The following is a 26,653-nucleotide window of genomic DNA, read 5'->3' as shown; positions in this document are numbered from 1 at the left end:
TGGATAAGGTTGTAGACAGACAGTCCCTGCGTTGTAAATGTCTGGGGCTCTGGATAAGGTTGTAGACAGACAGACCCTGCGTTGTAAATGTCTGGGGCTCTGGATAAGGTTGTAGACAGACAGACCCTGCGTTGTAAATGTCTGGGGCTCTGGATAAGGTTGTAGACAGACAGTCCCTGCGTTGTAAATGTCTGGGGCTCTGGATAAGGTTGTAGACAGACAGACCCTGCGTTGTAAATGTCTGGGGCTCTGGATAAGGTTGTAGACAGACAGACCCTGCGTTGTAAATGTCTGGGGCTCTGGATAAGGTTGTAGACAGACAGACCCTGCGTTGTAAATGTCTGGGGCTCTGGATAAGGTTGTAGACAGACAGACCCTGCGTTGTAAATGTCTGGGGCTCTGGATTAGGTTGTACGGGCCAAACTGGCCATGTTTCCGCTGCTTCTGAATCTGTTGTGCTGCTCAAACCAACTGTCATTTTGACGCATTAGGGAGGCTTTACAGAATAAGAGTAATCCTATCAACTTTCTCTAATTATATTATGACCTGGGCTTAGCTTAGGCTCAAATCAAATTCCTGCAATTCACATGTTGGATTGTAAAATACACTTGCTGTTATGATAATGCTGTTATATTTCACCCCTTCTCTCACCCTCTCTGTCCCCCTCCCCTCTTTTTTAACTCTCACTTTGTACTCTCACCCTCCCTCTCCCTCACTCTCCCTCACAATTTCTGTCATTATCTTCTTTCTGAATACTTCTCTCTCTATAACATCTTTATACCCTCTCTCCCCATTTGTATTTTCTTCCCGTTATCTCTCTCGACCTGTCTACATCCCTTTCTTACCCTCTCTCTCCTTCTCTCAGTGCGGGAACGTTACCTGTCACATTTCGCTGTCTGGAGGAGAATCTGAAGATCGATAAGCGCGTGACGCGTTTCGTGCTGCCCATCGGAGCCACCATCAACATGGACGGTACAGCCCTGTACGAGGCGGTGGCAGCCATCTTCATCGCTCAGATGAATGACATCAACCTGGACGCAGGACAGATCGTTACCGTCAGGTAGGCCTCTTCTTTACCACTAACAACCCTGGCCCAGGGGGTCTCTTAGGATACTTTTGTGTTGAGGTGTGTTACCTGGGTGTAATATATTATGCTTTTAGGTATAGTACTAAAGTGCAGTGCTGGTTTTAAGGTTGTCATGCTCTGTATGTATGTAAGAGAAAGCTGTGTCACTTCCTCCATGGGTTTTTGTACCTTGAAATAATCATCCAACTGTAGGTATATTGTATGTATCAGTTGTGGTTGCTGATGACTTTTATGAGTCACATGCTAATGCATTCTGTGGTGACAATGTCTTGGAATGAGAAACGTGTGTGTAACGTCAATTCCCTCTTCTCCTCTCCCTCCCTCACTCCTTCCCCTCCTCTCCTCTCAGTATGACAGCCACCCTGGCCAGTGTGGGAGCGGCCAGTATTCCCAGCGCAGGCCTGGTCACCATGCTGTTGATCCTTACAGCTGTGGGCCTGCCCACCCAGGACATCAGCCTGCTCATCGCTGTCGACTGGCTGCTGTGAGTCACATACACACAATCACTGTGATGTTACACTTCAGATACTCTGGTCTTTGTTTTCAACAGCATGATGACATTAGACTACAATGATTCAATGTTGCTGATTATCTCTATGAAAGAAAAGTAGGGTACGTCAAGCTCTGTCAAAATGCAACGCATATTGTCAACTGTAAAGGGTAGGGTGGTACTTAGCTGTAGATGCCATTGCTATTGTTGGCATCTACTCATCCATGAGAGCTCCTGTCTTGTAGTGTACCTCTAACACAGTGATCAGTCATGGCTGACTCCAGCATTGTCTGTCTGTTGGGCCAGTGACAGAATGCGTACCTCAATCAACGTGGTGGGCGACTCGTTTGGTGCTGGGATTGTGGACCACCTGTCCAGGGCAGAGCTAGCTGAGATTGACGCCGAGCTCCTCTCCCCTGAGGATGAGGAGTTCATCCCCCCGCCCCCTGTCCTCACCGAGATAGACCTGGTGGACCCCAAGAGACCTCCCGAGTTACCCCCACGCTCCCCCCGCCCGCCCAAACTCAACCACCACGGCCACTCCAACCTGTCACAGATCTACTCCATCACCAACTCTCCCCGCTCCGTCCGCTCTCCGTCCCCCCATTCTGTCCGCTCTCCCTCCCCGCGCTCCAACTGTTCCCACTCCAACTCCCCACGACCCTCTGCCTTCCGTACCCATTCCCCACGCATCCTCCGCAGAACAGAGCCTGGCTACTGCGCCCTGCCAAGCCACGACAACCAGGTAGGCAGGGTTACAGCTACCACTAGTCCTAGGGCTCAATCCTAACTTCTTGTTAATCATGTATTGATATCAATGGAATATTTGTGTGAACGTTTGAGTTGGATGGTACTTTGATGGCCTGTCTCTGACTTTATTCCTCTTTGTCTTCCCAGATCCCCACACTCCCTCGCTCCCACAGAGAGAGAGACAGAGGGGATAGAGACCGAAGGGAAAGAGACAGGGAAAGAGACAGGGAAAGAGACAGGGAAAGAGACAGAGAGAGAGATAGAGAGAGAGATAGAGGAAGAGAGAGGGAGAGACTGCGGGGGCGAGACAGCGACCGATATCAGAGCGAGACAGAGGAAGAGGAGGAGAGGGATAGGGTGCTGGATGAAGGGAGTGAAGGAGAAGAGAGTGACGACACTGCTTACGACCGCAGGAACACCATCCTGCCCTGCGACCTGCCCTGATTGGGACACCTCTATGAAAACACTTCTGTTTTACCACAGTTTCACTACACTTCCCCCAATTTACTGCACTCTACCACCTAGTACCACTGTGGTGTTTTTGATAGGGGTCTGGGTTGGTGGATGCAGTGCTCTACAAATGGTTACTATTTAGTAGTTGTCTGATGTGAGTGTTCTTGTGTGATTTGAGTCCTGTTTGACATGATCAGGGATCAATAAGCTTGCTTTGAGCGATGACGATATTTATGTTGCTATGGCAACACCCGTTAATAAACTTTAAAAAAAGAGCCCATGCCCTAACTTTTACGCTTCAGTGTGCTGCAGAAGGGAGCTTTAACTTAGTGTTGTGTCTTCTGTCAACCCAGCTCTATTCTCTGATAATCATTGTCTTGTTCTAACCATTTCAGCTAGCCAGTTCCTCAACCTTATCCTCTACCCTCTAGCGTGGCTGAGAGAGACGCTGTACTGAGATCTTGGTGTTCAGTGTCAGTCAACGTACAATCAGAAATGTTCTCTTCTCAACTTCCAAAAGGTCATCTGTAGAACGTCGTCCATCTCCAGCTGTGCTGTATCGAATGATTCAACAAATAAATACTAATTCTACTTATATGTAAGTTCAAATGTGAGATAAACTTGCGTGTAGCAACTATATGTAATTAAAGGTAACAAACACACTGTAGTCAAACTATTTTTATACTATTCTACCTCCTCTCTCTCTTCTCTTCCTCTCCTTGTCCTCAACACACTCAACACTTCACTTGACTTTACCTCATCTTGTACCTCATCTTGTACCTCATCTTGTACCTCAACTTGTACCTCAACTTGTCCTGAAATGACAATCATAATACGGTTATTGTTGTTAATATTGTTATTTCTCAGTACTTATGTATGGTTAGTCATTTTTTGTCATCATCTGCTGTCTGAAATGATGGTTGTTAGTAATTTTATACATTTTTTCCAGCACAACAGTCTTCAGTCTGTGTTGCACAGCAGTCTGTTTTCATTTTGATTCACGTATTCATCTACTTGTTGTTTCATTACTCTTGTACTTTAATTATTTATTGGTTAATTAAGATATTCTCATTGGTTCTGTCATATTGATTTGTTTTCCTCTGTCCCTCTGAAATGCCTTTCATTGAAGGTCATTACTGCCTACCCAAATCCTTCAGTCTTAATGCAGGTTTGCAGATCCAGGTTTTGTGTATATTGTATGTAATAAAATCTTAGAGATTTATTTAAATTACAATGACAAAGATTTGGTTATTTCTGTACCTTGTGTAAAAACTGTGTACAGATTAGTACTACAAAAAGGGGACACACGTCAATATTTTGTGACTAAAGACAGTGATGAAATCCAGTGGACAAGGATATTACTGGACGTTCAAGTTGCACCTGGCACACCAGACCGTGAACACACACACACACAGACACACACACACACACACACACACACACACACACACACACACACACACACACACACACACACACACACACACAGACACAGACACACACACACACACACACACACACGCACATACACGCACACAGCATCACATTTACACATTGATGAGGCAAAGACACACAGAGATATCAACACACTTAATCCTCTCAAAGAAGAGCGAGGGAGGGAGGGAGGGAGGGAGGGAGGGAGGGAGGGAGGGAGGGAGGGAGGGAGGGAGGGAGGGAGGGATGAGAGGAATAGAAGAACGGCAGATGGCCAGAAAGACGTCAATCCAACTCATTCTTCCAGACAGCGCAGGGCACTGTGGGTAATTGCAAACAGGACTGACGTTAGTGTTGGGACCCTGCACGTCACGGAGAGAGGAGGAGAGGATGAGAGAAACAGGTAGATAATAAGGGAAAGCTTCAGGCCACAACAGGCCACCACCACCTTGTGAACCCAGTGAACAGGGACAGACATGCCTCGACTCTCTGAAGGTATTCAACAAAACAGACAGACTATGATTCATTACTCTATTTATTGTAGTGAACTGAGTCTTTTCGGCTCACATACAGGAATTCCTTACACAACCAGATTGCCACTTGTATTTTTTTGTCAATTCAATGAATAGCAACCAAAAACAAGCATAAATCACTCAAAACCACTAAATGAGTTGTCCATATATTACACTAGAAACTGCTAACCCACAACACGACATTGGAATGTCAGCCAACCCGGGGGGGGGGGGGGGGGGGGGGGGGGGGGGGTCAGGGTATGTAATCATTGTGACAGTCATCAAGCAGTGAGGGTATGAAGAGACTCATCTGCTCAAACCGTCAGTGTTGCTGAAAACCCATCAACTCATTTCAACTTCACTTCAGTCTGGCTTGTCTCCAGTTTTATTTAGAAGCATTTCTCTATTTTAGCAACAGTCACTGAGTTTCCTCAGTCCTCCCTGGCGGAGTAGGGTATGGAACTGGGTGATGTTATTTCTATGTAGAGGATGGTTATTGATGCCATTACATTAGTGTCACACTGTTTGCATGTTTATTTAATCCCACCTGCACATTTCACCATTTCTGCCAACTAGGCTTTTTCAGGGCGGAGGGTGAAGAATGTTGCAGAAAGAAATGCATTACAGACATGAATCACTGTACTTATGGGAATTTATTGTATGGTTGTCGCATAAAATTAATGTTGTTTGTATAATTCGTTATTGTTTACATAGTTATTTCAATCTGCAAAATACACAGTACATATTTCTTCTGGCTTCATGGCTCAGAAGAAGCAACCACAGAGTCCTCAGTATGATGTCCCTGAGCTGGGATGACTAGGAGGATTTGCACTGAGTGCTTTGACCTCTAGAGACTAAAGAGATAGTTGCAAGGAGGGAAATCAACTCAATCCTTTGGGGTGCGTGTGAAGTGGGAAATCAAATGATCCAATCTGCTCTCTCACCAAGTTAAACAGATGGTATCTAAACCTACCAATAATATCATACATTTAACATATTATGTCAACATTTTGAAAGACTAGACATTTTGGTTGTTGTTGTTTAGATAATTGTTTTGTGGTGAAGTGGGCATCTGCTGACTCATCTCCCCTCTGTTAACAAAACAGGGACTCATTTAGATAACTGATAAAATACCATCTTTATTAAATACAACAAATATAAACAGGGTTTACAGTCATAGAGCACATACTGGTAACCACACACACGTGTATACACACACACACACACACACGCACACGCACACGCACACACACACACACGCACACACACACACACACACACATGTAAACAGGGCTCACAGTCATTGAACACGTACTGGTAACCACACACACCTGCACACACACACACACACACACACACACACACACACACACACACACACACACACACACACACACACACACACACATACACACACACACGTAAGCACGCACTCAATCACATACTGGTACACACACACACACACACACAGTCATAGAACACATACTGGTAACCACACACACACACATATACACATACACACACAACCCACTCTCTTATACAATCTGTGCAGCTCACAATCTCTGATCATAAGAACATATTTATAAAGCACAGTATAAACACTGAACACTGTGCAAAGCATTTTGTTAAGACACATTCTAAATAGGCAAGATAATTGACGCACCATGGTAACATGGACAGGGGCAGGGATGTGTCTTTGGATGACCAGTAAAGTACTTCTACCCAGTGGGGTGAGTGTGGATTTAGGCCAGTGGTATCTACTAGTGTTAGTCCTGCACAGCCATTGGGAGGAAGGGTCAGCTGGAAGCCTGACAGGTCCAGGATCAGATTTCCCTGCCGCCCAGCCTAGCTGTCTCCATTACACACTGAAAACTCTCCACTGGCCAAGGATCAACACTTAGGGCTGCTCTCTGTTTGCGCCACAGCCCCCAGGCTGATCTCTTTGTGTTCCACGTCACCACAATATCACTGCAGAGCATTTCTGCCATAGCTTTCAGAGACGGTGCCCAGCCCCATCAGGACATTCAGAGTGTTTTTACACATAGTCCTCTTTAAAAGAACTGATCTTTGAATGAGGTCTCAACTATTTTGTCAGTTCACTTCACCTATCCTGTGGTCCGAGTCCTCTTTGCATTGCCATGTTTAGAAAGGAACCAAGATCTTTTTTCAAAATTCACTCAATGCACTCCGGGTTTTTACAAAGTGCAGTGCAGGACAAGACATTCCATCAAAACGTGTTCTCGGACAGCTGTATACACCTGCTTACATTTTGAAAGCTAATAGACTGCATTTAGTGAAAAAAGGGGAGAAATAATCATTTTTATCAGAAGACACTACTACATGTAAATATTATTGGTTACAGAATAAATAGCAGAAGAATAACTGCAGATTAAATAATACTGTAATGAAATATTGTACACCCAATGTAGGCTACTACCCTTTTAAGAGCTAGAATTGATTTTGGACCCTATGTTGTGATTCTCACCAAATATGTTGTTGTCTTCTCACACTATTCAAACCCCACAATCAAATAAACAGTTTATGAACCTCTCTTAGCCTATAGATCACATATGGCAAACAAATAGTCTGAACTAAAAACTAAACATTTCTGTGTATTCTTGACCATCGCTAATCAATACAAAAAAAAACACATTTTTTTTCCATGAACCTGCACATCCACTTCTCTCTTTTGTGGCACCAATGTGAGCGGTAACGGCAAGGGAAACAATGCTGCAGTAGCCTAGTGTGTCGTGCGGAAATAACGACAAGCGAACCTGGGGAGCTTTGTGTTCACATTGCCCTAAAAAAGGAATCAAACCTCGGAATTCAAGAGAACCGAACTCAGACCAGCTCTCGAGATGATCTCAGTTCGGTTTGCTTAGGGGGCTCTTCTCTCTTCTTCTGAGGGGGTCTGAGTTCTTTGAGAGTGTTCACGCTGCACAAAAAAATGTGCAAACTGCACTGGGTTCACAAAAATGGTAAAAACGCCCTTAGTCAACCCTCTACACACATTCAAAACGGCTCTGTGCATTTAGCTAGCTAGCACACAATAACAAATAAAATGGCACTGCAATTCACTCATGTCTTAAAAACACCAACATTTACAATTGCTAGAGTTGTATGTACTGTATAAACTGTTATTACAATCTGGTAAATATATCATAAATAAATATACATTCTGTTTCAGCTGTTTTTATTGTCAATATGATGGCACCATACTCAATTCTCAGTGACATTAGCAAAAAGCAAGCTGTCACAATATCTCTGCCATGGTCTCATCAGTTCTGTTTGTAGTAAACGGTGTAAGCCATTGACGGTGCAAGCGTGCAAGTAAGTCCTTGAGTAAAATAGTATTTTTTTTGTATCTCTTCTCCTTTACTTTGCCATCCTCCTTTAACTTTCTCTCTATTTAACTTAGAGGCAGAGTACCAGGGTTGTATTCAGCAGATCCTCTGTCTATCCATCCATCCTGTCTCACACCTGAGTGACCAGGGGTTCCCTGAGGTACACGTTGCCTTTGTTCTCCCACCCGTCCTGCCCCGCACACAGTCCTGACAGCAGTGTCCCATTGAGGGGGTTACAGATTCCCTTGCAGTCGCCCACATACAGGGGAGTGTAATCTCCCTCCCCCTTGTCTCCCTCCTCATCCTCACCCTCCCAGAGAGAGGTGCTGATGTGGGTGTACTCACTGATTTTCTCGAGACACTCCGTTTCTCGGTGATAGAAGTAGCTGAAGTTGGACACAATGACTGGGACTGGCAGGGAGATGGTGAGCACACCAGCGATGGCACACATGGAGCCCACCAGCTTGCCCCCCAGAGTCGTCGGGTACATGTCCCCGTAGCCCACTGTCGTCATGGAGACCACGGCCCACCAGAAGGCCTCGGGGATGCTGGTGAACACCGTGTCGGGGCTGTCCGCCTCGGCGAAGTAGACAGCGCTGGAGAAGAGGATGACTCCGATGAAGAGGAAGAAGATGAGCAGGGCCAGCTCTCTCAGGCTGGCCTTCAGAGTCTGGCCCAGGATCTGCAGGCCCTTGGAGTGACGCGACAGCTTGAATATCCTGAACACCCTGACCAGCCTAATGACCCTGATGATGGCCAAAGACATGCCCGGGTCCTTGTTGGAGGTTTTGTCCCTGGCCAGCTCTGTGCCCAGAGTGACGAAGAAGGGAATGATGGCGAGGAAGTCGATAGTGTTCATCACGTCCTTGAAGAAGTGGAGCTTACTGGGGGAGCTGGCTAAGCGCATAATGAGCTCAAAGGAGAACCAGAAGATACATATGGTCTCCACCTGGAAGAAGGGGTCATGGAAAGCACTGCCAGTGGGAGGGACCAGGATGGTGATGTTGGGGAGGGTAGGATGGGGCTGGTAGGTGAATTTCTGGGGGGAGAGAAGGAGAGAGGGATAGTGAGTGGTGTTAGAAATGAAGCAGGAGAGATTGAAGGGAGATAAAACAGTGAAGGGGGATGACCGTGGTTTAGACAAGAGATAACAAATAGGGTTGTAACGTCTCCTTCCAACTCACACCCTCCAACACGTAGATCCCCTGAACGCAGCTAACTTTCCAGCTCACTCTCCAGATCCCAATCACCTGGATTCTAATCACCTGTTCACACCTGTATGTCATTATCTCACACTATTTAGTTCAGTTCTTTGCACCCCGTCACTGTGAGGTTTTGTTTGTTTTGTGACACACGTCTTTCAGAGCTCTGGTGTTCCTGTGATGTACTCCTCCTGTGTATGATAGATTTTGCCTGCCTCACTAACAGTGCCTTTTGCATATTCCCTGCCTGTACTTCTGCCTTTCAGATTTCCTGTTATCAACCTATTGTCTGATCTCCCGGACGTCGTTACTATCTTTTTCCCTGCCTGTACTGTTGCCCTGTTGGACCCCCTGTGTATGACCTTCTGCCTGCCCCTGGACCCAGCTACCTGCCTCCTCCTGTGTATGACCTTCTGCCTGCCCCTGGACCCAGCTACCTGCCTCCTCCTGTGTATGACCTTCTGCCTGCCCCTGGACCCAGCTACCTGCCTCCTCCTGTGGACCTTTGCAATAAACACCTGCTGCGCACTGCGCTTGAAACCAACTCTCTGTCTCCCCTCGTGTTCATTACAAGGGTAATGAAGGACATAAATTAATTGATAAGAAATAGTAATGAGGGAAGGTTAGACAGAGGTCGGGGAGAACCATGATGACTACAGTAAACATGAGAAGGAGGAGAGAAGGAGGAGAAGTGATTATTTTAAAGGTGGCAAAGTCTTTCCTCAGCAGATGTGGAAAATGCATCACGGTCTGATTAAGACTGTGATAACTGTAATACTGTGTTAACATAACTTCACTTGTGTAATCACACTCTCTCTCTCTTTCCTACCGCAGACCTTGATGCAAATGTGTTTCGTCTCTATATTTAAACAGAAGAAAAACATTATAGAGCAAGACTGCATGTGACAACGGCTAATGTTACAGCACAGCGTCTGGACCGACTGAGGAATCTGACATTTCATTTCATCCTTACAATGTTTTCTAAGAAGCAGTCTTGGGGTTCAAAGTGAGACAGTCAAATTTTGGTTTTATGGCATGTCCAGCTATAAGACGGATTGGAGTGAAATGGCTCAGAATTGTTATTGCCTATGATAAAATTGTAGTGAAGCAAAAGTCTATGATACTCTGTGTGTTAGTGCCTGTCCGTGTGCCTGCATGAGTGTGCCTGTGTGAGGTGCATATACAGCAGTTGTTTGTTTGTGCATATACTGCATATGTTAGTCTCTGTGTAGAGGCCTGGAATGCTTTTACCAACTGAAATGACAGTGACATTTGCCCTCACATTTGTCACCCACATTAGTTCCATTTCTCCTCACCTTTATGAGGTTGAAAAGCCATGATCACACTGCCCCGACAGACATTCGCACTCTTTGTCACCCAATAAGAACGGAATAACAACTAGCCGCTCATTCCAAATGGTCACAGAACCATACAGCATGTCTTTCAATACTGTATGCAGTGTCTAGAGCTACCGTCGCAACGGGGGGTGGTCGTCTTGTAAAAGACAAGGATTTATTTTCAGTTGCTGCCACCTATGCTGCCATTTTGAGTCTGTACAGAGCGCTGTGTGTCTTCTGTCAGATGTTCTGATCATGTGAGTGTGTGTGAGTGACTGAGTGAGTGTGAGAGGTCGGGTGTGTGCATATGTGCTTTGGTAAGACCCACCGTATACCATGTGTTCTGTGCTTTTGCATGATCCCTCAAAATCCAAAGGCAGCTAAGCCAACCTTGTCGGTAAGCCACTTGGCAGGTGAAGTTCATTTCGTTTTGTGTGAGTCATCAAATAGGTGTTCTGTACTACTCTTTCCATGCCTCTTTCAGTGGGTATGAGTCAGTGTGTTTATTAATGGGAACCAACGTTTACATGTTGATGTGCTCTTAGGGTTGTCCTTACGCTATATTTAGCTCCTTTAGATCTCTAAGGAGTAACGTGAGACACGCTCCTCTCCACTCTCCTCTTTTGCACTCCACTTTCACTTACCCTCTCTCCCTCTGTCTCTCTCTCCCTCTCCCTCTTTCTCTCTCTCTCTCCCTCTCTCCCTCTCCCTCTCCCTCTCTCCCTCTCTCCCTCTCTCCCTCTTTCTCTCTCTCTCGGTTTATAGGTTCCTATCAACTCCATCTATTCCCATACGGAGTCGTCTTGGCAGTGATCCTGGAGCACCAGTCAATGTGAGACACAGATGGACAGTGATCCTGGAGCACCAGTCAATGTGAGACACAGATGGACAGTGATCTGGAGATACCATCAATAAAGCATAATGTTCTTTGTGCAGTCCATATTTACCCCTCCCTTCCTGCCCCTCATCTCTCTCTGTCCCACCCCTTTTTCTCTCCCGCTCTTACCTGCAACCTCCCTCTTTCTCTAGTTCCCTAACTGTGATTCTCTCTCTCCTCCAACCTATTTCTCTTGTTTTCCTACCACACTTTAGTTCCCCCTCTCCTCACCCCCCACTCTTCCCATTCCTTTCCCTCAATTTTAAGGACATGACTAAAATAATCTCAGAAATGTCTGTGTGTGTGTGTGTGTGTGTGTGTGTGTGTGTGTGTGTATGTGTGTCGCATGTTGTGTTTAACCCTGTAAGGGGCCTGTGTCATCACATATGTAGTATTTATGTTCCACAGGGTGACATCTGTCATTGACTTTCACCAACTGTCATCCACTAACTGTCATTCTTCACTAACTGTCATCCTTTACTAATTGTCATCCTTCACTGACTATTGATGATCACCCCATCATCAGTCTCCAAATGTGCTAACCTCTGTTCTCTTAGCACCCTGTCGAGATGCATTCCTTACTCTTTCATCCTCTCTTCATTCCTCTCTTTATTCCTCTCCTTCCTCTATCTGTGCTTTATGCACATCTCCCGCAGCCTCTCCTTTCTCCTGGTCCATTTGTTTGTTTCCTTTTCTACTATTCTCTGTTTCTCTCTCATTCTCTCTCTCCTGTGTGTCATTTCTGTTTGGCCCTCAGGCCCCTGGCCCCACAACAGCCCCCTCTCACCTCTCGGAGCTCCTTCTCGTTCCTGAAGTCAGGCAGCGTCTCCAAGCAGAAGATGGCGATGGACACCACAATGACCATGACACTGATGATGGCGATGATGCGTGCGCCCGAGGAGGATTCTGGGTGCTCAAAAAGCATCCAAACCTTCCTCTGCATCTCGTTCTCAGGCAGCGCAGGCACCTCCTCCTTGGGGAAGCCCTCATCCTCCTTGAAGCGTTCCATGATCTCCTCACCAAGCTCATAGAAGCGCAGCTCATCCAAGAACACATCCAGGGGCACGTTGGCAGGCCGCCGCAGCCGCCCGCCAGACTGGTAGAAGTAGAGGATGGCGTCAAAGCAGTTCCGGTTCCGGTCCAGGAACAGCTCATTGCGCAGAGGGTCAAAGTAGCGAATTCTGCGGTTAGGGTCCCCCAGGAGGGAGTCAGGGAACTGGGCCAGAGTGCGGAGCTGTGTCTCGTACCGCATCCCTGACACGTTGATGGCTAGCCGCTCCGTCAGGGCCCAGCCCCCCCTCCACAGGGAGCCTGAGCGACGACAGCTTTCTCTTTTCCCCTCAACCCTCTCCTTTTCACTACCATTGTTCTCTGTCTCCTTCTCTCCCTTCTCCGCCTTGTTGCGCTGGTCCTTGGTCTCCTTGTCGCTCTCGCTCACCTCCTCTGGGAGATGTTTCTTGTCTCCTTCTCCTCCTCCTTCACTTCCACCCTTGTCATGGTTCTCCATTCCTTGGTCTGTCATTCAGCTTCTATTTAGTTCTTTGTGAGGACAGTTTGTCCCCTTACTCTAGAGAGAAATGCACAACGCTGCTGAAGTTATCAAGAAAAATATCAGGTACTGCAGAAGAAGAGACATATCAGGTAAAGGCAGATAAAGAAGTGGGAGGAGAAACAACTCACATTATTGGCAATTTTAATACTCATAATTATTTAACGGAAATGTGATCATTAAGTAATTTACTCCAATTCACCCGCAAATACACTACCGGTCAAGAATTTTAGAACTGTAACGGCTTTCTTCTATCTCCTCCTCTGACGAAGAGGTGTAGCAAGGATCGGACCAAAACGCAGCGTGTAGATTGCGATCCATGTTTAATGAACAACGTAAACACGAATTAACACAAACACTACAAAACAAAAGAACGTAATGAACGAAAACCGAAACAGCCTATACTTGTGTAAACTAACACAGAATAAGGACATCAAGACACTAAGGACAATCACCCACAAAACCCAACACCAAACAGGCTACCTAAATATGGTTCCCAATCAGAGACAATGACGAACACCTGCCTCTGATTGAGAACCATATCAGGCCAAACATAGAACTAGACAAACTAGACATGTAACATAGAATGCCCACTCAGATCACACCCTGACCAACCAAAACATAGAAATATACAAAGTAAACTATGGTCAGGGTGTGACAAGAACACCTACTCATTCAGGGGTTTTTCTTTATTTTTACTATTTTCTACATTGTAGAATAACAGCTTTGCACACTCTTGGCATTCTCTCAACCAGCTTCACATTGAATACTTTTCCAAAAGTCTTGAAGGAGTTCCCACATGTGCTGAGCACTTGTTGGCTGCTTTTCCTTTACTCTGCGGTCTGACTCATCCAAAACCATCTCAATTTGGTTGAGGTCGGGGGATTGTGGAGGCCAGGTCATCTGATGCAGCACTCCATCACTCTCCTTCTTGGTCAACTACCCCTTACACAGCCTGGAGGTGTGTTTGGTCATTATAACTGACTTGCCTGGTTAAATGAAGGTTACATTTCAAAAATAAAATAAAAATGTCCTGTTGAAAAACCAAATGATAGTCCCACTAAGCCCAAACCAGATAGGATGGAGTATCGCTACAGAATGCTGTGGTAGCCATGCTGGTTAAGGGTGCCTTAAATTCTAAATAAATCACAGACAGTGTCACCAGCAAAGCACCCCCACACCATAACACCTCCTCCTCCAAGCTTTATGGTGGGAAATACACATGCGGAGATCATCCGTTCACCCACACAGCGTCTCACAAAGACACGGCGGCTGGAACTAAAAATCGCCAATTTGGACTCCAGACCAAAGGACAAATTTCCACCGGTGTAATGCCCATTGCTCATGTTTCTTGGCCCAAGCAACCCTCTTCTTCTTATTGGTGTCCTTTAGTCATGGTTTCTTTGCAGTAATTCAACCATGAAGGCCTGATTCATGCAGTCTCCTCTGAACAGTTGATGTTGAGATGTGTCTGTTACTTGAACTCTGTGAAGCATTTATTTGGGCTGCAATTTCTGAGGCTGGTAACTCTAATGAACTTATCCTCTGCAGCAGAGGTAACTCTGGTTCTTCCATTCCTGTGGCGATCCTCATGAGAGCCAGTTTCATCATAGCGCTTGATGGTTTTTGCGACTGCACTTGAAGAAACTTTCAAAGTTCTTGAAATTATCCATACTGAGTGGCCTTCAAGTCTTAAAGTAATGATGGACTGTCATTTCCTTTTGCTTATTTGAGCTGTTCTTGCCATAATATGGACTTGGTCTTTTACCAAATAGGGCTATATTCTGTATACATATATACATATACTGTATACATATACATATATATTCTACCTTGTCACAACACAACTGATTGGCTCAAATACATTAAGAAGGAAAGAAATTCCACAAACGAACTTTTAAGAAGGCACACCTGTTAATTTAAATGCATTCCAGGTGACTACCTTGCGAAACTGGTGAGAGAATGCCAATAGTTTGCAAAGCTGTCATCAAGGCAAAGGGTGGCTATTTGAAGAATCTCAAATACAAAATATATTTTCATTTGTTTAACACATTTTTGGTTACTACATGATTCCATTAGTGTTATTTCATCATTTTGATGTCTTCACTATTATTCTACAATGTAGAAAAGAGTTCAAATAAAGAAAACCCTTGAATGAGTCAATGTTCTGAAAGTCTTGACCGGTAGTATGCAAGACACATTTTACATCTACAGTAAAGAATAACAAATAAAAGCATGACCTAGACAGGTGTTATTTCAATCAGAACCGTTAACCTTTATGTTCAGAATGACTATTTATTTAATCAGAACATTAGTCTTTACAGTCGACACAGCCATTATTAGAATAACACAGAGTCCTACTCATAAACATCCTAGTTACATGCCATGCCCAAGCATGCTGCTGTGAAGTAACCATATTATTGGTGTTATTTACAAGAAGCAGCCTGCACTGTTCCACTCACCCCTCTGTCAGTCAGCTACTGTTGAAAGAGACTAATTACTCAAGAGAATCACGGTGCCTCCACTACTGTACCTCCGCCACAGGGTATCTGTCTGGCTGTCTGTCTGTCTGGCTGTCTGTCTGTCTGCACCATGGCTCCTTCAGGGGTAGTGTTAATCTGTCTGCTGATACCCCACCCTGGGTGAAGTGAAGATAGTTAAGCTTGTTTGTAGGTCACAGCCTTCAGTCTCTCCCCTTTGCTCTCTCTCATGCCTACTATTTCTCTGGAGAATGCTGTCAGGTCGAAATTCAATCCACTGCCTTCTCTCTACAACCTCAGCACGGTGTCCTCTTCATACCCCCACCCCCTAATGTCAGCCCCCTGCCTCTCTCTTAAAGTCCTCTTCATACCCCCACCCCCTAATGTCAGCCCCCTGCCTCTCTCTTAAAGTCCTCTTCATACCCGCACCCCCTAATGTCAGCCCCCTGCCTCTCTCTTAAAGTCCTCTTCATACCCCCACCCCCTAATGTCAGCCCCCTGCCTCTCTCTTAAAGTCCTCTTCATACCCCCACCCCCTAATGTCAGCCCCCTGCCTCTCTCTTAAAGTCCTCTTCATACCCCCACCCCCTAATGTCAGCCCCCTGCCTCTCTCTTAAAGTCCCCTTCATACCCCCACCCCCTAATGTCAGCCCCCTGCCTCTCTCTTAAAGTCCTCTTCATACCCCCACCCCCTAATGTCAGCCCCCTGCATCTCTCTTAAAGTCCCCTTCATACCCCCACCCCTTAATGTCAGCCCCCTGCCTCTCTCTTAAAGTCCTCTTCATACCCCCACCCCCTAATGTCAGCCCCCTGCCTCTCTCTTAAAGTCCTCTTCATACCCCCACCCCCTAATGTCAGCCCCCTGCCTCTCTCTTAAAGTCCTCTTCATACCCCCACCCCCTAATGTCAGCCCCCTGCCTCTCTCTTAAAGTCCTCTTCATACCCCCACCCCCTAATGTCAGCCCCCTGCCTCTCTCTTAAAGTCCTCTTCATACCCCCACCCCCTAATGTCAGCCCCCTGCCTCTCTCTTAAAGTCCTCTTCATACCCCCACCCCCTAATGTCAGCCCCCTGCCTCTCTCTTAAAGTCTTCAATTTCCCCTCTCTCCCTGTCATAAACAAACACACAAACACACACACACCATCCTCAACACATGTACTGATGTCCTCACAAGACCCAAATGAACACCCATAAAATCCCAGTGAGAATGTATTTTGGAGGTCCATCCTGGCTTCAGTATTTATAATGCTCCTGACTAGGGCCCTGTGTTTTTCTGACCATGTCACCTTACCAGGAAACACTCAGGGCCATAAATGAGTTATGTAGCAGAGCCAATGCATTTCCTGGTGAGGTGTGGTCAGGAAAAATGTAGGGCCCAAGTCACATTTACAAACATGTTAACACATGTTATGAGACCAAACAGTAAACTGAAAGCCTACAACAAAAAGCCATGACACTCCTTTTCTGATGATCCTTTCGTAAGCCTTTATTCAGTTGGCTTAGTGTATGGTATAGTATAGGGTATGGTGCACACGTGTCAGACAGGTAATTACTCACAGGTGTTGTGTCAACAAAAATGTAAGTGACATATAGTGAGTGACCACTGTAAGATGTCAACAGCCTTATTTCTGGGCCAGAAAAAGGTTACATGGGGCGACACGTAGCCTAGCAGTTAAGAACGTTGAGCCAGTAACCAAAAGTTGGCTGGTTTGAATCCCGAGCCGACTAGGTAAAAACATCTTTTGATGTGCCCTTGAGCAAGGCCCTAATTGCTCCAGTAAATCGCTATGGATAAGATTGTAAGCTAAATGACTCAAATGTAAATGTAAAATAAGAATTGATATTTGAGTTAACTATTTAGAGATGTGTGCGAGTTCGAAGGGGGGGGAAACATGTCAAATGTATAACAGTTATAACACTGATATGAGGTGGATTTTACAGGAAAGTGAGCAGTAAAGCATTTAAAGTATTTTTTTTATTATGCATTAAACAATTGCAAAAACCATCCCATTGGCTTCTTGGTTAATTGATGAATGTAATGGTTTATTTTTTCCATTTCAGAATATGCCTCATACATAGACTGAGAAACCGGTATGCATGTTGACACAGCAGGTTGCAGCACCAGGATGTCGGTTAGAATTTGCATAGAGCTTAAAACTACAAGTCCCACAAAACCGCTCACCTGTCTTCACAGACGACAACAAAACCCATGATTTTTGAGGAACTTGGAGGAGGGAAGAGAAAGTTAACGTATAAATGTAAAAGGCAAAAAGACAACGGGAGGGATGCAATTATATATTTTGCTGCATGTAAAGAAATAGAATAAAAGTGAAGCTTGGAAAGAGGGCAAGTAACTTTGTTTGCGGCATTCGACCAACACAGTCAACCAGGTAGTGGCGGTTCTTTGCGAACGTATCATCACTGAAATCATCACCCGTGACGGGTTGGCTCTAGTGAACATGTCAGGCAGTACTTTGCGTTACGGAGACAAAGTTGTCATTGTGACCGGCGGGTCCAAAGGGATTGGTAGAGGGATTGTCAAAGTATTCGGTAAGAATCAAAGTTGCTGATTTGAAGTTAGTTTGTTGAGATTTGAGCAGAGTGAGGTACTGGGAAAACAATAATGTGCTATTCTGTTGTTTTTTTCCCAGTGGAGAATGGGGCCAAAGTTGTCTTCTGTGCAAGAGGGGGTGAGTGTCTGCACGTTTATTAGATTTTTTTGCTCAGATTAAAGTATACCATTGCATGTGTGGTGGAACTGATGGCTTCGACGGTTGTGGCTAGATGGAGTACAGCTACGTACCAAAAGTTGCATGTTCGAGTTGTGTTGGTGACAACTGTAGGATTGTAGCTAAGCCTAACCTTAAACTTTTTTCTCCGAACTTGCTACGTTAATTCTCCTAACCTGCTACTTTAATTCTCCTAACCTGCTACTTTAATTGTCCTAACTGCTACTTTAATTCTGCTAACCTGCTACATTAATTATCCTAACCTGCTACATTAATTATCCTAACCTGCTACATTAATTATCCTAACCTGCTACATTAATTATCCTAACCTGCTGCATTAGTTATCCTAACCTGCTGCATTAGTTATCCTATCCATTTAGCCACAACCGTAGAAGCCATCAGTTACAAGAAACCATCAGAATCGCCACACATGTATCAATAATGTTTTCACAGAATCTTCATTCATCAGTAATCCATTGTTGAAGACTTTATGAATCATTAAAAAAATCCCTCTCTAAATCATCTTTACATTGCATATTCATAAGTTTACTGTATTCTTATATATATATTTAAAAAAAAATGTTTTACAGTGGCAGCAGGACAGGCTCTAGAGGCTGAGCTGAACAGGGCAGGGCCAGGGTCATGCAAATTTGTACCTTGTGACATCTCCAAAGAGGAGGACATCAAGGTAGGGCTTCTGGGCAATGACTTATCTTATAGTGCAGTGAAATGAGAGTCAAATGATCACTCATATGCACAACATTTCAACAGAGTTTATATCCTCATTCCTCACATGACCTGTGGTTTATCAGAATGCTTACTATAACATTTTGTATTATAATCTACACTCCACCTATCTTTAGTCTTTGTTGGATTTTCCCTGTCTGTGAAAGGACTCTTCTCGTCTGAGTTTACTCACAGCTCTAGCAAGCCCCTTGCTCCTCATTTTAAGGTCTGCTTATAAACTGCTTAGAAATCACTATTAAAGTTGGTCATTATTTGAAGCTTTGTGTTTCCTGTGCCCTGGTTTCCTGTTTTCTTCCCCTGTTTTTTGTGCTCGCTCAGGCATTGAGGTCTGTGCTGACATACATTTATTAATTCATTTAAAAAAAATAAGTATATATATACAGTTGAAGTCGAAAGTTTACATACACCTTAGCCAAATACATTTAAAGTCAGTTTTTCACAATTACTGACATTTAATCCTAGTAAAAATTCCTAGTAAAAATTACTTCCCACAGTAAGTTGGGTGAATTTTGGCCCGTTCCTCCTGACAGAGCTGGTGTAACTGAGTCAGGTTTGTTGGACTCCTTACTCGCACATGCTTTTTCAGTTCTGCCCAGAAATGTTCTATAGGGTTGAGGTCAGGGCTTTGTGATGGCCACTCCAACACCTTGACTTTGTTGTCCTTAAGCCATTTTGCCACAACTTTGTAAGTATGCTTGGGGTCATTTTCCATTTGGAAGACCCATTTGCGACCAAGCTTTAACTTCCTGACTGATGTCTTGAGATGTTGCTTCAATATATCCACATAATTTTCCATCCTCATGATGCCATCTATTTTGTGAAGTGCATCAGTCCCTCCTGCAGCAAAGCACCCCCACAACATGATGCTGCCACCCCTGTGCTTCACGGTTGGGATGGTGTTCTTCGGCTTGCAAGTCTCCCCCTTTTTCCTCCAAACATAACGATGGTCATTATGACCAAACAGTTCTATTTTTGTTTCATCAGACCAAAGGACATTTATCCAAAATTCCGATCTATGTCCCCATGTGCAGTTGCAAACAGTAGTCTGTCTTTTTTATGGCGGTTTTGGAGCAGTGGCTTCTTCCTTGCTGATCGGTCTTTTAGGTTATGTCGGTATAGGACTCGTTTTACTGTGGATTTAAATACTTTTCTACCTGTTTCCTCCAGCATCTTCACAAGGTCCTTTGCTGTTGTTCTGGGATTGATTTGTACTTTTCACACCAAAGTTCGTTCATCTCTAGGAGACAGAACGCGTCTCCTTCCTGAGCGGTATGACGGCTGCGTGGTCCCATGGTGTTATACTTGCGTACTGTTGTTTGTACATATGAACGTGGTACCTTCAGGTGTTTGGAAAATGCTCCCAACGATGAACCAGACTTGTGGAGGTCTACAATTCATTTTCTAAGGTCTTGGCTGATTTCTTTTGATTTTCCCATGATGTCAAGCAAAGAGGCACTGAATTTGAAAGTAGGCCTTGAAATACATCCACAGGTACACCTCCAATAGGCTAATTGACATCATTTGAGTCAATCAGAAGCTTCTAAAGCCATGACATCATTTCCGGGAATTTTCCATGCTGTTTAAAGGTACAGTCAACTTAGTGTATATAAACTTCTGACTCACTGGAATTGTGATACAGTGAAATAATCTGTCTGTAAACAATTGTTGGAAAAATTACTTGTGTCATGCACAAAGTAGATGTCCTAACCCACTTGCCAAAACTATAGTTTGTTAACAAGAAATTTGTGGAGTGGTTGAAAAACAAGTTTTAATGACTCCATATATATATATATATATATATATATATATATATATATATATATATATATATATATATATATATATATATATTGGAGTGGACAGATAGATGAAGCCTCATCAGACAATTAAAATGTATTAGTGATCAGACTAACACTACAAGACGGAAGCTTTCCATAATGTTTACATTTACATTTAGGTCATTTAGCAGATGTTCTTATCCAGAGCGGCTTCTTTTTTTTCTACACATCCAATCATCATTCAGTGTCCAGATCCTGGTGCTTGTGAACAGTAGTGACATTGCTATAACCTGTTTTGTGTGTTTGACTGAGGGATGTGTGTATGTTTCTATGTTATTTTAGTGGTGTGTCTAGCTGGTTTTTCAGGTTAGGCTCTATGTAGCAAGTTAGGTAGGTACATAGGTAATGGGATCATAGGTCTACATACCTGGAGATAGCAATTATAAACGTCTTACACAGTGTGCAGTCAACTCAACGTATGGTTTTCTCTCTGCAGATGTTGATTTCAGTGACAGTGGAGCATTATGGTCAAATAGACTGTCTGGTCAACAATGCTGGGTGGCGTGAGTATCTGTTATCATTTTGTATGAGAATTGATGTTGTTAAGGAAAGAAAGGAAATTATATATCCACAAATCAGCTGATAGTTGGTATACCAATCCACATCCAGGCACTTATTTTTATTATTATATATATATAGTTTTTTTTACCCCCTTTTTCCCCAAAAATGTGTCATATCCAATTTGGTAGTTACAGTCTTGTCCCATTGTCCCGAAAAACAACCCCGCCAAGCCGTACTGCTTCTTGACACAATGCACGCTTAACTGGGAAGCCAGCTGCACCAATGTGTCGGAGGAAACACCGAACAACTGTCAGTGTGCATGCACCCGGCCTGCCACAGGAGTCGCTAGAGCGCGATGTGACAAGGACATCCCGGCCGGCCAAACCCTCCCCTAACCCGGACGACGCTGGGCCAATTGTGCCTCGCCTCATGGGTCTCCCAGGTGCGACTGGCTGCGACACAGCCCAGTATATAACCAGGATCTGTAGTAACACAGCTAACACTGCGATGCAGTGCCTTAGACCGCTGTGCTACTTGGGAGGCCCTGGCAAGCCATTATTTAAACAGGCATATTCAAGCATTAAAAACACATACACTGAGTGTACAAAACATTAAGAACACCTTCCTAATATTGAGTTGCACCCCTCATTTTGCCCCCAGAACAGCCTGGACTCTACAAGGTGTCGAAAGCGTTCCACAGGGATAATGGCCCATGTTGACTCTAATGCTTCCCAGAGTTGGCTGGATGTCATTTAGGTGGTGGACCATACTTGATACACACAGGAAACTATTTATGGTGAAAAACACAGCAGTGTTGCAGTTCTTGACACAAACCGGTGTGCCTGGCACCTACTACCATACTCTGTTTAAAGGAAGTTAAATATTTTGTCTTGCCCATTCACCCTCTGCATGGCACACACACAATCCATGTCTCAATTGTCTCAAGGCTTAAAAATACGTATTTAACCTGTCTCCTCCCCTTCATCTACACTGATTGAAGTGACATCAATAAGGGATCATAGCTTTCACCTGTATTCACCCAGTCTGTCTGATGTGGAAAGAGCAGGTGTTCCTAATGTTTTGTACTTTGTGTATATGTAGCCGATGTGAAATTGCTAGCTAGTTAGCGGTGGTGCGCGCTAGTGGCGTTTCAATCGATGATATCACTTGCTCTGAGACCTTGAAGTAGTGGGTTCCTCTTGTTCTGCAAGGGCCGTGGCTTTTGTTGAGCGATGGGTAACGATGCTGCGAGGGTGACTGTTGACGTGTGCAGAGCGTCCCTGGTTCACGCCCAGGTCGGTAACGATGCTGCGAGGGTGACTGTTGACGTGTGCAGAGCGTCCCTGGTTCACGCCCAGGTCGGGGGGAGGGGACGGACGGTAAAGTCTATACTGTTACATATACGCTTTGCAGCATCAAACGGATCACCTCCTGATCGTCACGCCCTGATCGTCACCTCCTGATCGTCACCCCCTGACAAAGGTGCAAGTCGTAACGCGGATGTATTTTTAATGCTATACTGGTTTTCATCGTTTTTTAAAGATCTGCATACATTTTTGTACCACTTAACACTTTTTTTGTGGATATGAAAGGCATGTTTCTTCCCCCTCTTCTACAATTCACATACTCCATAGACATTTGGTTAGTGTTTATGCTGTATTCATTGAGTTCCCTCACTTTCATCCCCTTTCAGACCCACCTCATAAACCCACAGATGACACTACTGCAGATGAGTTCAGAGATCTTTTGAATCTTAACCTCATCAGTTACTTCCTGGCCTCCAAAGTAAATAATTCACTCATTATATTTACTTTACTGAAAGCCTTTAGGTATAATGCTTTATTACTTGTTATAAGCATGTATGAGCCTTAATAATGGGTTATTATATACCTTATAATATGTTTTACGTCATCACGGGATCTCCCCTCCTCAGTATGCCCTGCCCCACCTGCGACAGCGCCAGGGGAACATCATTAACTTGTCCAGTCTGGTGGGCTCCATTGGTCAGAAAAATGCAGCACCCTATGTAGCCACTAAGGTGAACTAAAAATCTAGATAACCGTATGCAGTACTTTATTCCACTGTTTGAGGCTTGGAGAAGTAGGCCTAACAGGGGTGATGTGTCTTTTCCTCCACAAGGGGGCGATCATTGCCATGACAAAAGCCATGGCTGTGGATGAGAGTCGGTACCAAGTGAGAGTCAACTGGTGAGTAGAACCTGGCATCTGTCTCCATTTATAAACTTTTAGGATGTTCTACTTATTTTTTTCTCTTGTCCCTTTGTCTGTCCTGTTTTAAAAATACTTTTGTATTTTTCCACTTTTTCTCTTATCTCTAGCTCTGTTTGCTGCAGTCTAAATGTGTATTATCTTGTAGCATCTCCCCTGGTAATGTGATGACACCTTTGTGGGAGGAGCTGGCTGGACAGACTGCAGATACCTTAGCTACCATTAAAGAAGGAGAGAACGCTCAGGCAAGTGCTCACTTCACAGGAGCCAATACAAGATATACGATGAAATATAAGATCTGTTACAATGACATATTTCAGAATGCATTGAAAAGGGAGGGTTGGTAGAGACTTCCTAATTTCACTTGCATCTCTCGTCTTGATGAACTTGATGGCTCATCTTTAACATTCTTCCTAATCTCCAACAGCTGCTTGGTCGAATGGGGACAGAAGCTGAGAGTGGGTTAGCTGCTCTGTACCTGGCTGCTGATGCAACGTTCTGCACTGGGATAGACCTGCTGCTTAGTGGAGGAGCAGAACTCAACTACGGCTACAAGAGCCAGGTCCCATGAGCAGGCCTCCTGACCAATAACAGGACCTGTTATGTTCTATTGCCATCCTGCTTGAGATTATTGAACCAATCACCCTGCTTTATCCATAGCCATGGGATGTAGAGGTGCTGGAGATGGTACGGTACCCCCTGGTGGTGAGATGGTAACGCTGCAATAATTTGTGTTGCAATAAAAACGATGAAACTATTTTTTCCGTTGCATTGTTGATATAAATGATCATGGGATTGGGGTAAATGATCATGGGAGAGAGAAAAAAAACATGGAATATGTATATATGGGACCTATTTTGCATGGAGCGCTCTCAGCTGTGCGCTCATGATATGCTCCTATCTATTCAGTGTGGTTGGTTTGGAGTTGGACACGCTCTGCTGTACGATAGACCGTTTAAGTTAAATCGGGTCTGACCCTCTCCACCCTCCATATTCTATTCTTTCCCCCTGGTGGATATCAAGTGATCTGGAGCAGTTTTCGCAATCGTGTCCACATACATTTTCTATTAGTTTACGATTCTAAACTTGGCGTAAAGGGAATGGGAACTAAATCAAATTGCGTTTTCTCGCACTTGGCTTTCAGGCCTGCTGCTGCCCATGTCAAACACGTAGCCGTACTTGTCAACTAGTCTAGCATGCAACACAGTGCTGGGCACGGCCCAGCAAATGACGCTTTCCACCCGCTGGTGCTGGATCGTGGTGAGCTATTTTCTCCGCGATGGATCGCATAGCTGTCAATTTGTGCTCAGTTTTAATTTAGTTAAAACGGCCCTCTAGTTATATTTCTCTTAACCCTCCTGTGTTCTGGTCGAATTGGACCGATTTACAAGTTTTCTCTCTGAAAAATGTAGTTAATTTAATCTGATTGTCATAAGGTCCCATGACTTTGTCCACAGGGCATCTGAACACACAAAATACATGTAGACGATTTCCATTACATTTTGGGTGTTTTATTGAACCTTTGTACACCTTCAAGTTTGTGAAATTCAAGTTTCGAGAAGCTTACAATTTATCCTACCATTTCTACCCATCTTCATTTAAGTTATGATTATCATATGCACATTTTCGTGGAACAGTGTCATTTCAATAGTAACGTTTTCGTTTCTCAAAATCATTGTCACGTGGCTAATAATACAAATCTCTATTAAAATGATTTTTTTTTAAAAGTTAAAATTCCACTAATGGGAGAGCACCAGCCTCTGCCACGTGAACACACTGATTCACACTGGCGGCTAAATAAATGAGCACATGGAACTATGAGATAGCCTATAGGCCAATGTAGCAGTAGGACTATATTTTACACTGTCAACTAAGTAAAATACATAAAGCTGACAAATAAAAACTGAAAATGTCCTGATTAAAATGCAAGGTTCTTTCAATTTCATCTATCTTCCCACTGCCTGTCTGCCTCCCTCCCTTTCTATCTGTCTTGATTTGAGCTATCACTAGTGAAGCCAACATTGCATCAAATCAATAAACTAGGTCTGGCCCAATGCTGTCACTGGCTACAGTGAATCAACTAGCCTTTTCTGGGCCATCACAGTTGTTTTTGGCAAAGGGAAAGGTCTTCAGGTATTTTATGGCGTTTCCACTGGGTATATGGGATGCTCAGGGCATGACATTTTGCTCTTTCACACCAAGGCCTGGTGATTATCTAGGGGGTGAGTGTTAGAAAGCTTTTTCAAATACTGTGAGGAACTATCATCATTCACAATGGATGTAAAACAATATATATAATATATATAACAATATATATATACTGAATTGAAAATTGCTGAGAAACTCAGCTTATTAGTGGTGGTGAGTTAAGACAATCAGAAAAACCCGACATCCCAAAATAGGCAACCAGACACATTAGTCCAATAATGACAGTCCCAAAGTGTCTGACCAAGATGGCGTAGCAGTAGGACGTATGTGTTTGTCTTTGTCTTATCCAGTGTAAATAGCCAGTCTTTTTCATACAGTTAGGCAAAAAAGTATTTAGTCAGCCACCAATTGTGCAAGTTCTCCCACTTAAAAAGATTAGAGAGGCCTGTAATTTTCATCATAGGTACACTTCAACTATGACAGACAAAATGAGAAAAGAAATCCAGAAAATCACATTGTAGGATTTTTTATTAATTTATTTGCAAATTATGGTGGTCACCTACAAACAAGCAAGATTTCTGGCTCTCACAGACCTGTAACTTCTTCTTTAAGAGGCTCCTCTGTCCTCCACTCGTTACCTGTATTAATGGCACCTGTTTGAACTTGTTATCAGTATAAAAGACACCTGTTCATGTTACGCCCCTGAAAACAGAGGAGAAATAATCACGAGTGTGATACGGTGTTGTATTCTCAATTCAACGTAGTGTAATCATTTCACAAAAGTAACACATTACAAAACAACAGAAAACCCATTATACAACTAACACAGCAAAATATCTTATTAACAACGTACATGTTCATTCACAATCGACATTAAATGGCAGCTACTCTCAGTACGATGCTATTCTTCACTTCAACCGAGCAGGGCTAATATTACTCTCTTCAAA

At 44.0% G+C, this 26,653-nt stretch overlaps 3 protein-coding genes across 6 annotated transcripts in view; 2 read left to right on the top strand and 1 right to left on the bottom strand.

Moving 5' to 3' along the window:
• Positions 1–4,008, top strand: part of LOC110538991 (excitatory amino acid transporter 2) — a 27,070-nt gene extending 23,062 nt beyond the window's left edge. Inside the window, exons 8-11 of one of the 2 annotated variants that reach the window (XM_036938677.1) lie at positions 866–1,060; positions 1,437–1,571; positions 1,884–2,322; positions 2,475–4,008. In XM_036938677.1, coding sequence (XP_036794572.1) covers positions 866–1,060; positions 1,437–1,571; positions 1,884–2,322; positions 2,475–2,771 — 1,066 coding nt within the window. In that variant the 3' untranslated portion in view covers positions 2,772–4,008. The remainder of the gene's footprint in view (positions 1–865; positions 1,061–1,436; positions 1,572–1,883; positions 2,323–2,474) is intronic. The other variant, XM_036938676.1, reaches the window with a different exon arrangement.
• Positions 4,009–5,845: 1,837 nt separating this feature from the next.
• On the bottom strand, positions 5,846–15,719 carry LOC110538602 (potassium voltage-gated channel subfamily A member 1). Of its 3 annotated transcripts, none has more exons than XM_021625518.2 (3): positions 15,498–15,719; positions 12,274–13,104; positions 5,846–9,109 (listed from the first exon to the last, which is right to left on the bottom strand). In XM_021625518.2, the coding sequence occupies exons 2-3, from the start codon at positions 13,006–13,008 to the stop codon at positions 8,201–8,203; spliced, it is 1,644 nt and encodes a 547-aa protein (XP_021481193.1). In that variant the 5' UTR covers positions 13,009–13,104; positions 15,498–15,719; the 3' UTR covers positions 5,846–8,200. The 3 variants fall into 3 exon arrangements, with proteins under 3 accessions (XP_021481193.1, XP_021481192.1, XP_036794573.1); XM_021625517.2 differs by having other exon boundaries at positions 12,274–13,051; positions 15,498–15,718; XM_036938678.1 differs by lacking the exon at positions 15,498–15,719 and adding an exon at positions 13,167–13,336 and having other exon boundaries at positions 12,274–13,053.
• A 1,951-nt stretch (positions 15,720–17,670) lies between these two features.
• Positions 17,671–24,315, top strand: LOC110538601 (17-beta-hydroxysteroid dehydrogenase 14). The gene is made up of 9 exons (XM_021625516.2): positions 17,671–18,065; positions 18,167–18,205; positions 18,835–18,932; positions 21,266–21,332; positions 23,024–23,115; positions 23,264–23,368; positions 23,470–23,537; positions 23,707–23,803; positions 23,986–24,315. The coding sequence occupies exons 1-9, from the start codon at positions 17,975–17,977 to the stop codon at positions 24,127–24,129; spliced, it is 801 nt and encodes a 266-aa protein (XP_021481191.1). The 5' UTR covers positions 17,671–17,974; the 3' UTR covers positions 24,130–24,315.
• The last annotated feature ends 2,338 nt before the right edge of the window (positions 24,316–26,653 follow it).

This window comes from Oncorhynchus mykiss, chromosome 12 (genome assembly GCF_013265735.2).
Source record: "Oncorhynchus mykiss isolate Arlee chromosome 12, USDA_OmykA_1.1, whole genome shotgun sequence".
Classification (NCBI taxonomy): domain Eukaryota; kingdom Metazoa; phylum Chordata; class Actinopteri; order Salmoniformes; family Salmonidae; genus Oncorhynchus; species Oncorhynchus mykiss.
Note: the sequence above shows the minus strand (reverse complement) of the source record. Positions and strands in the feature narration are given on the sequence as shown.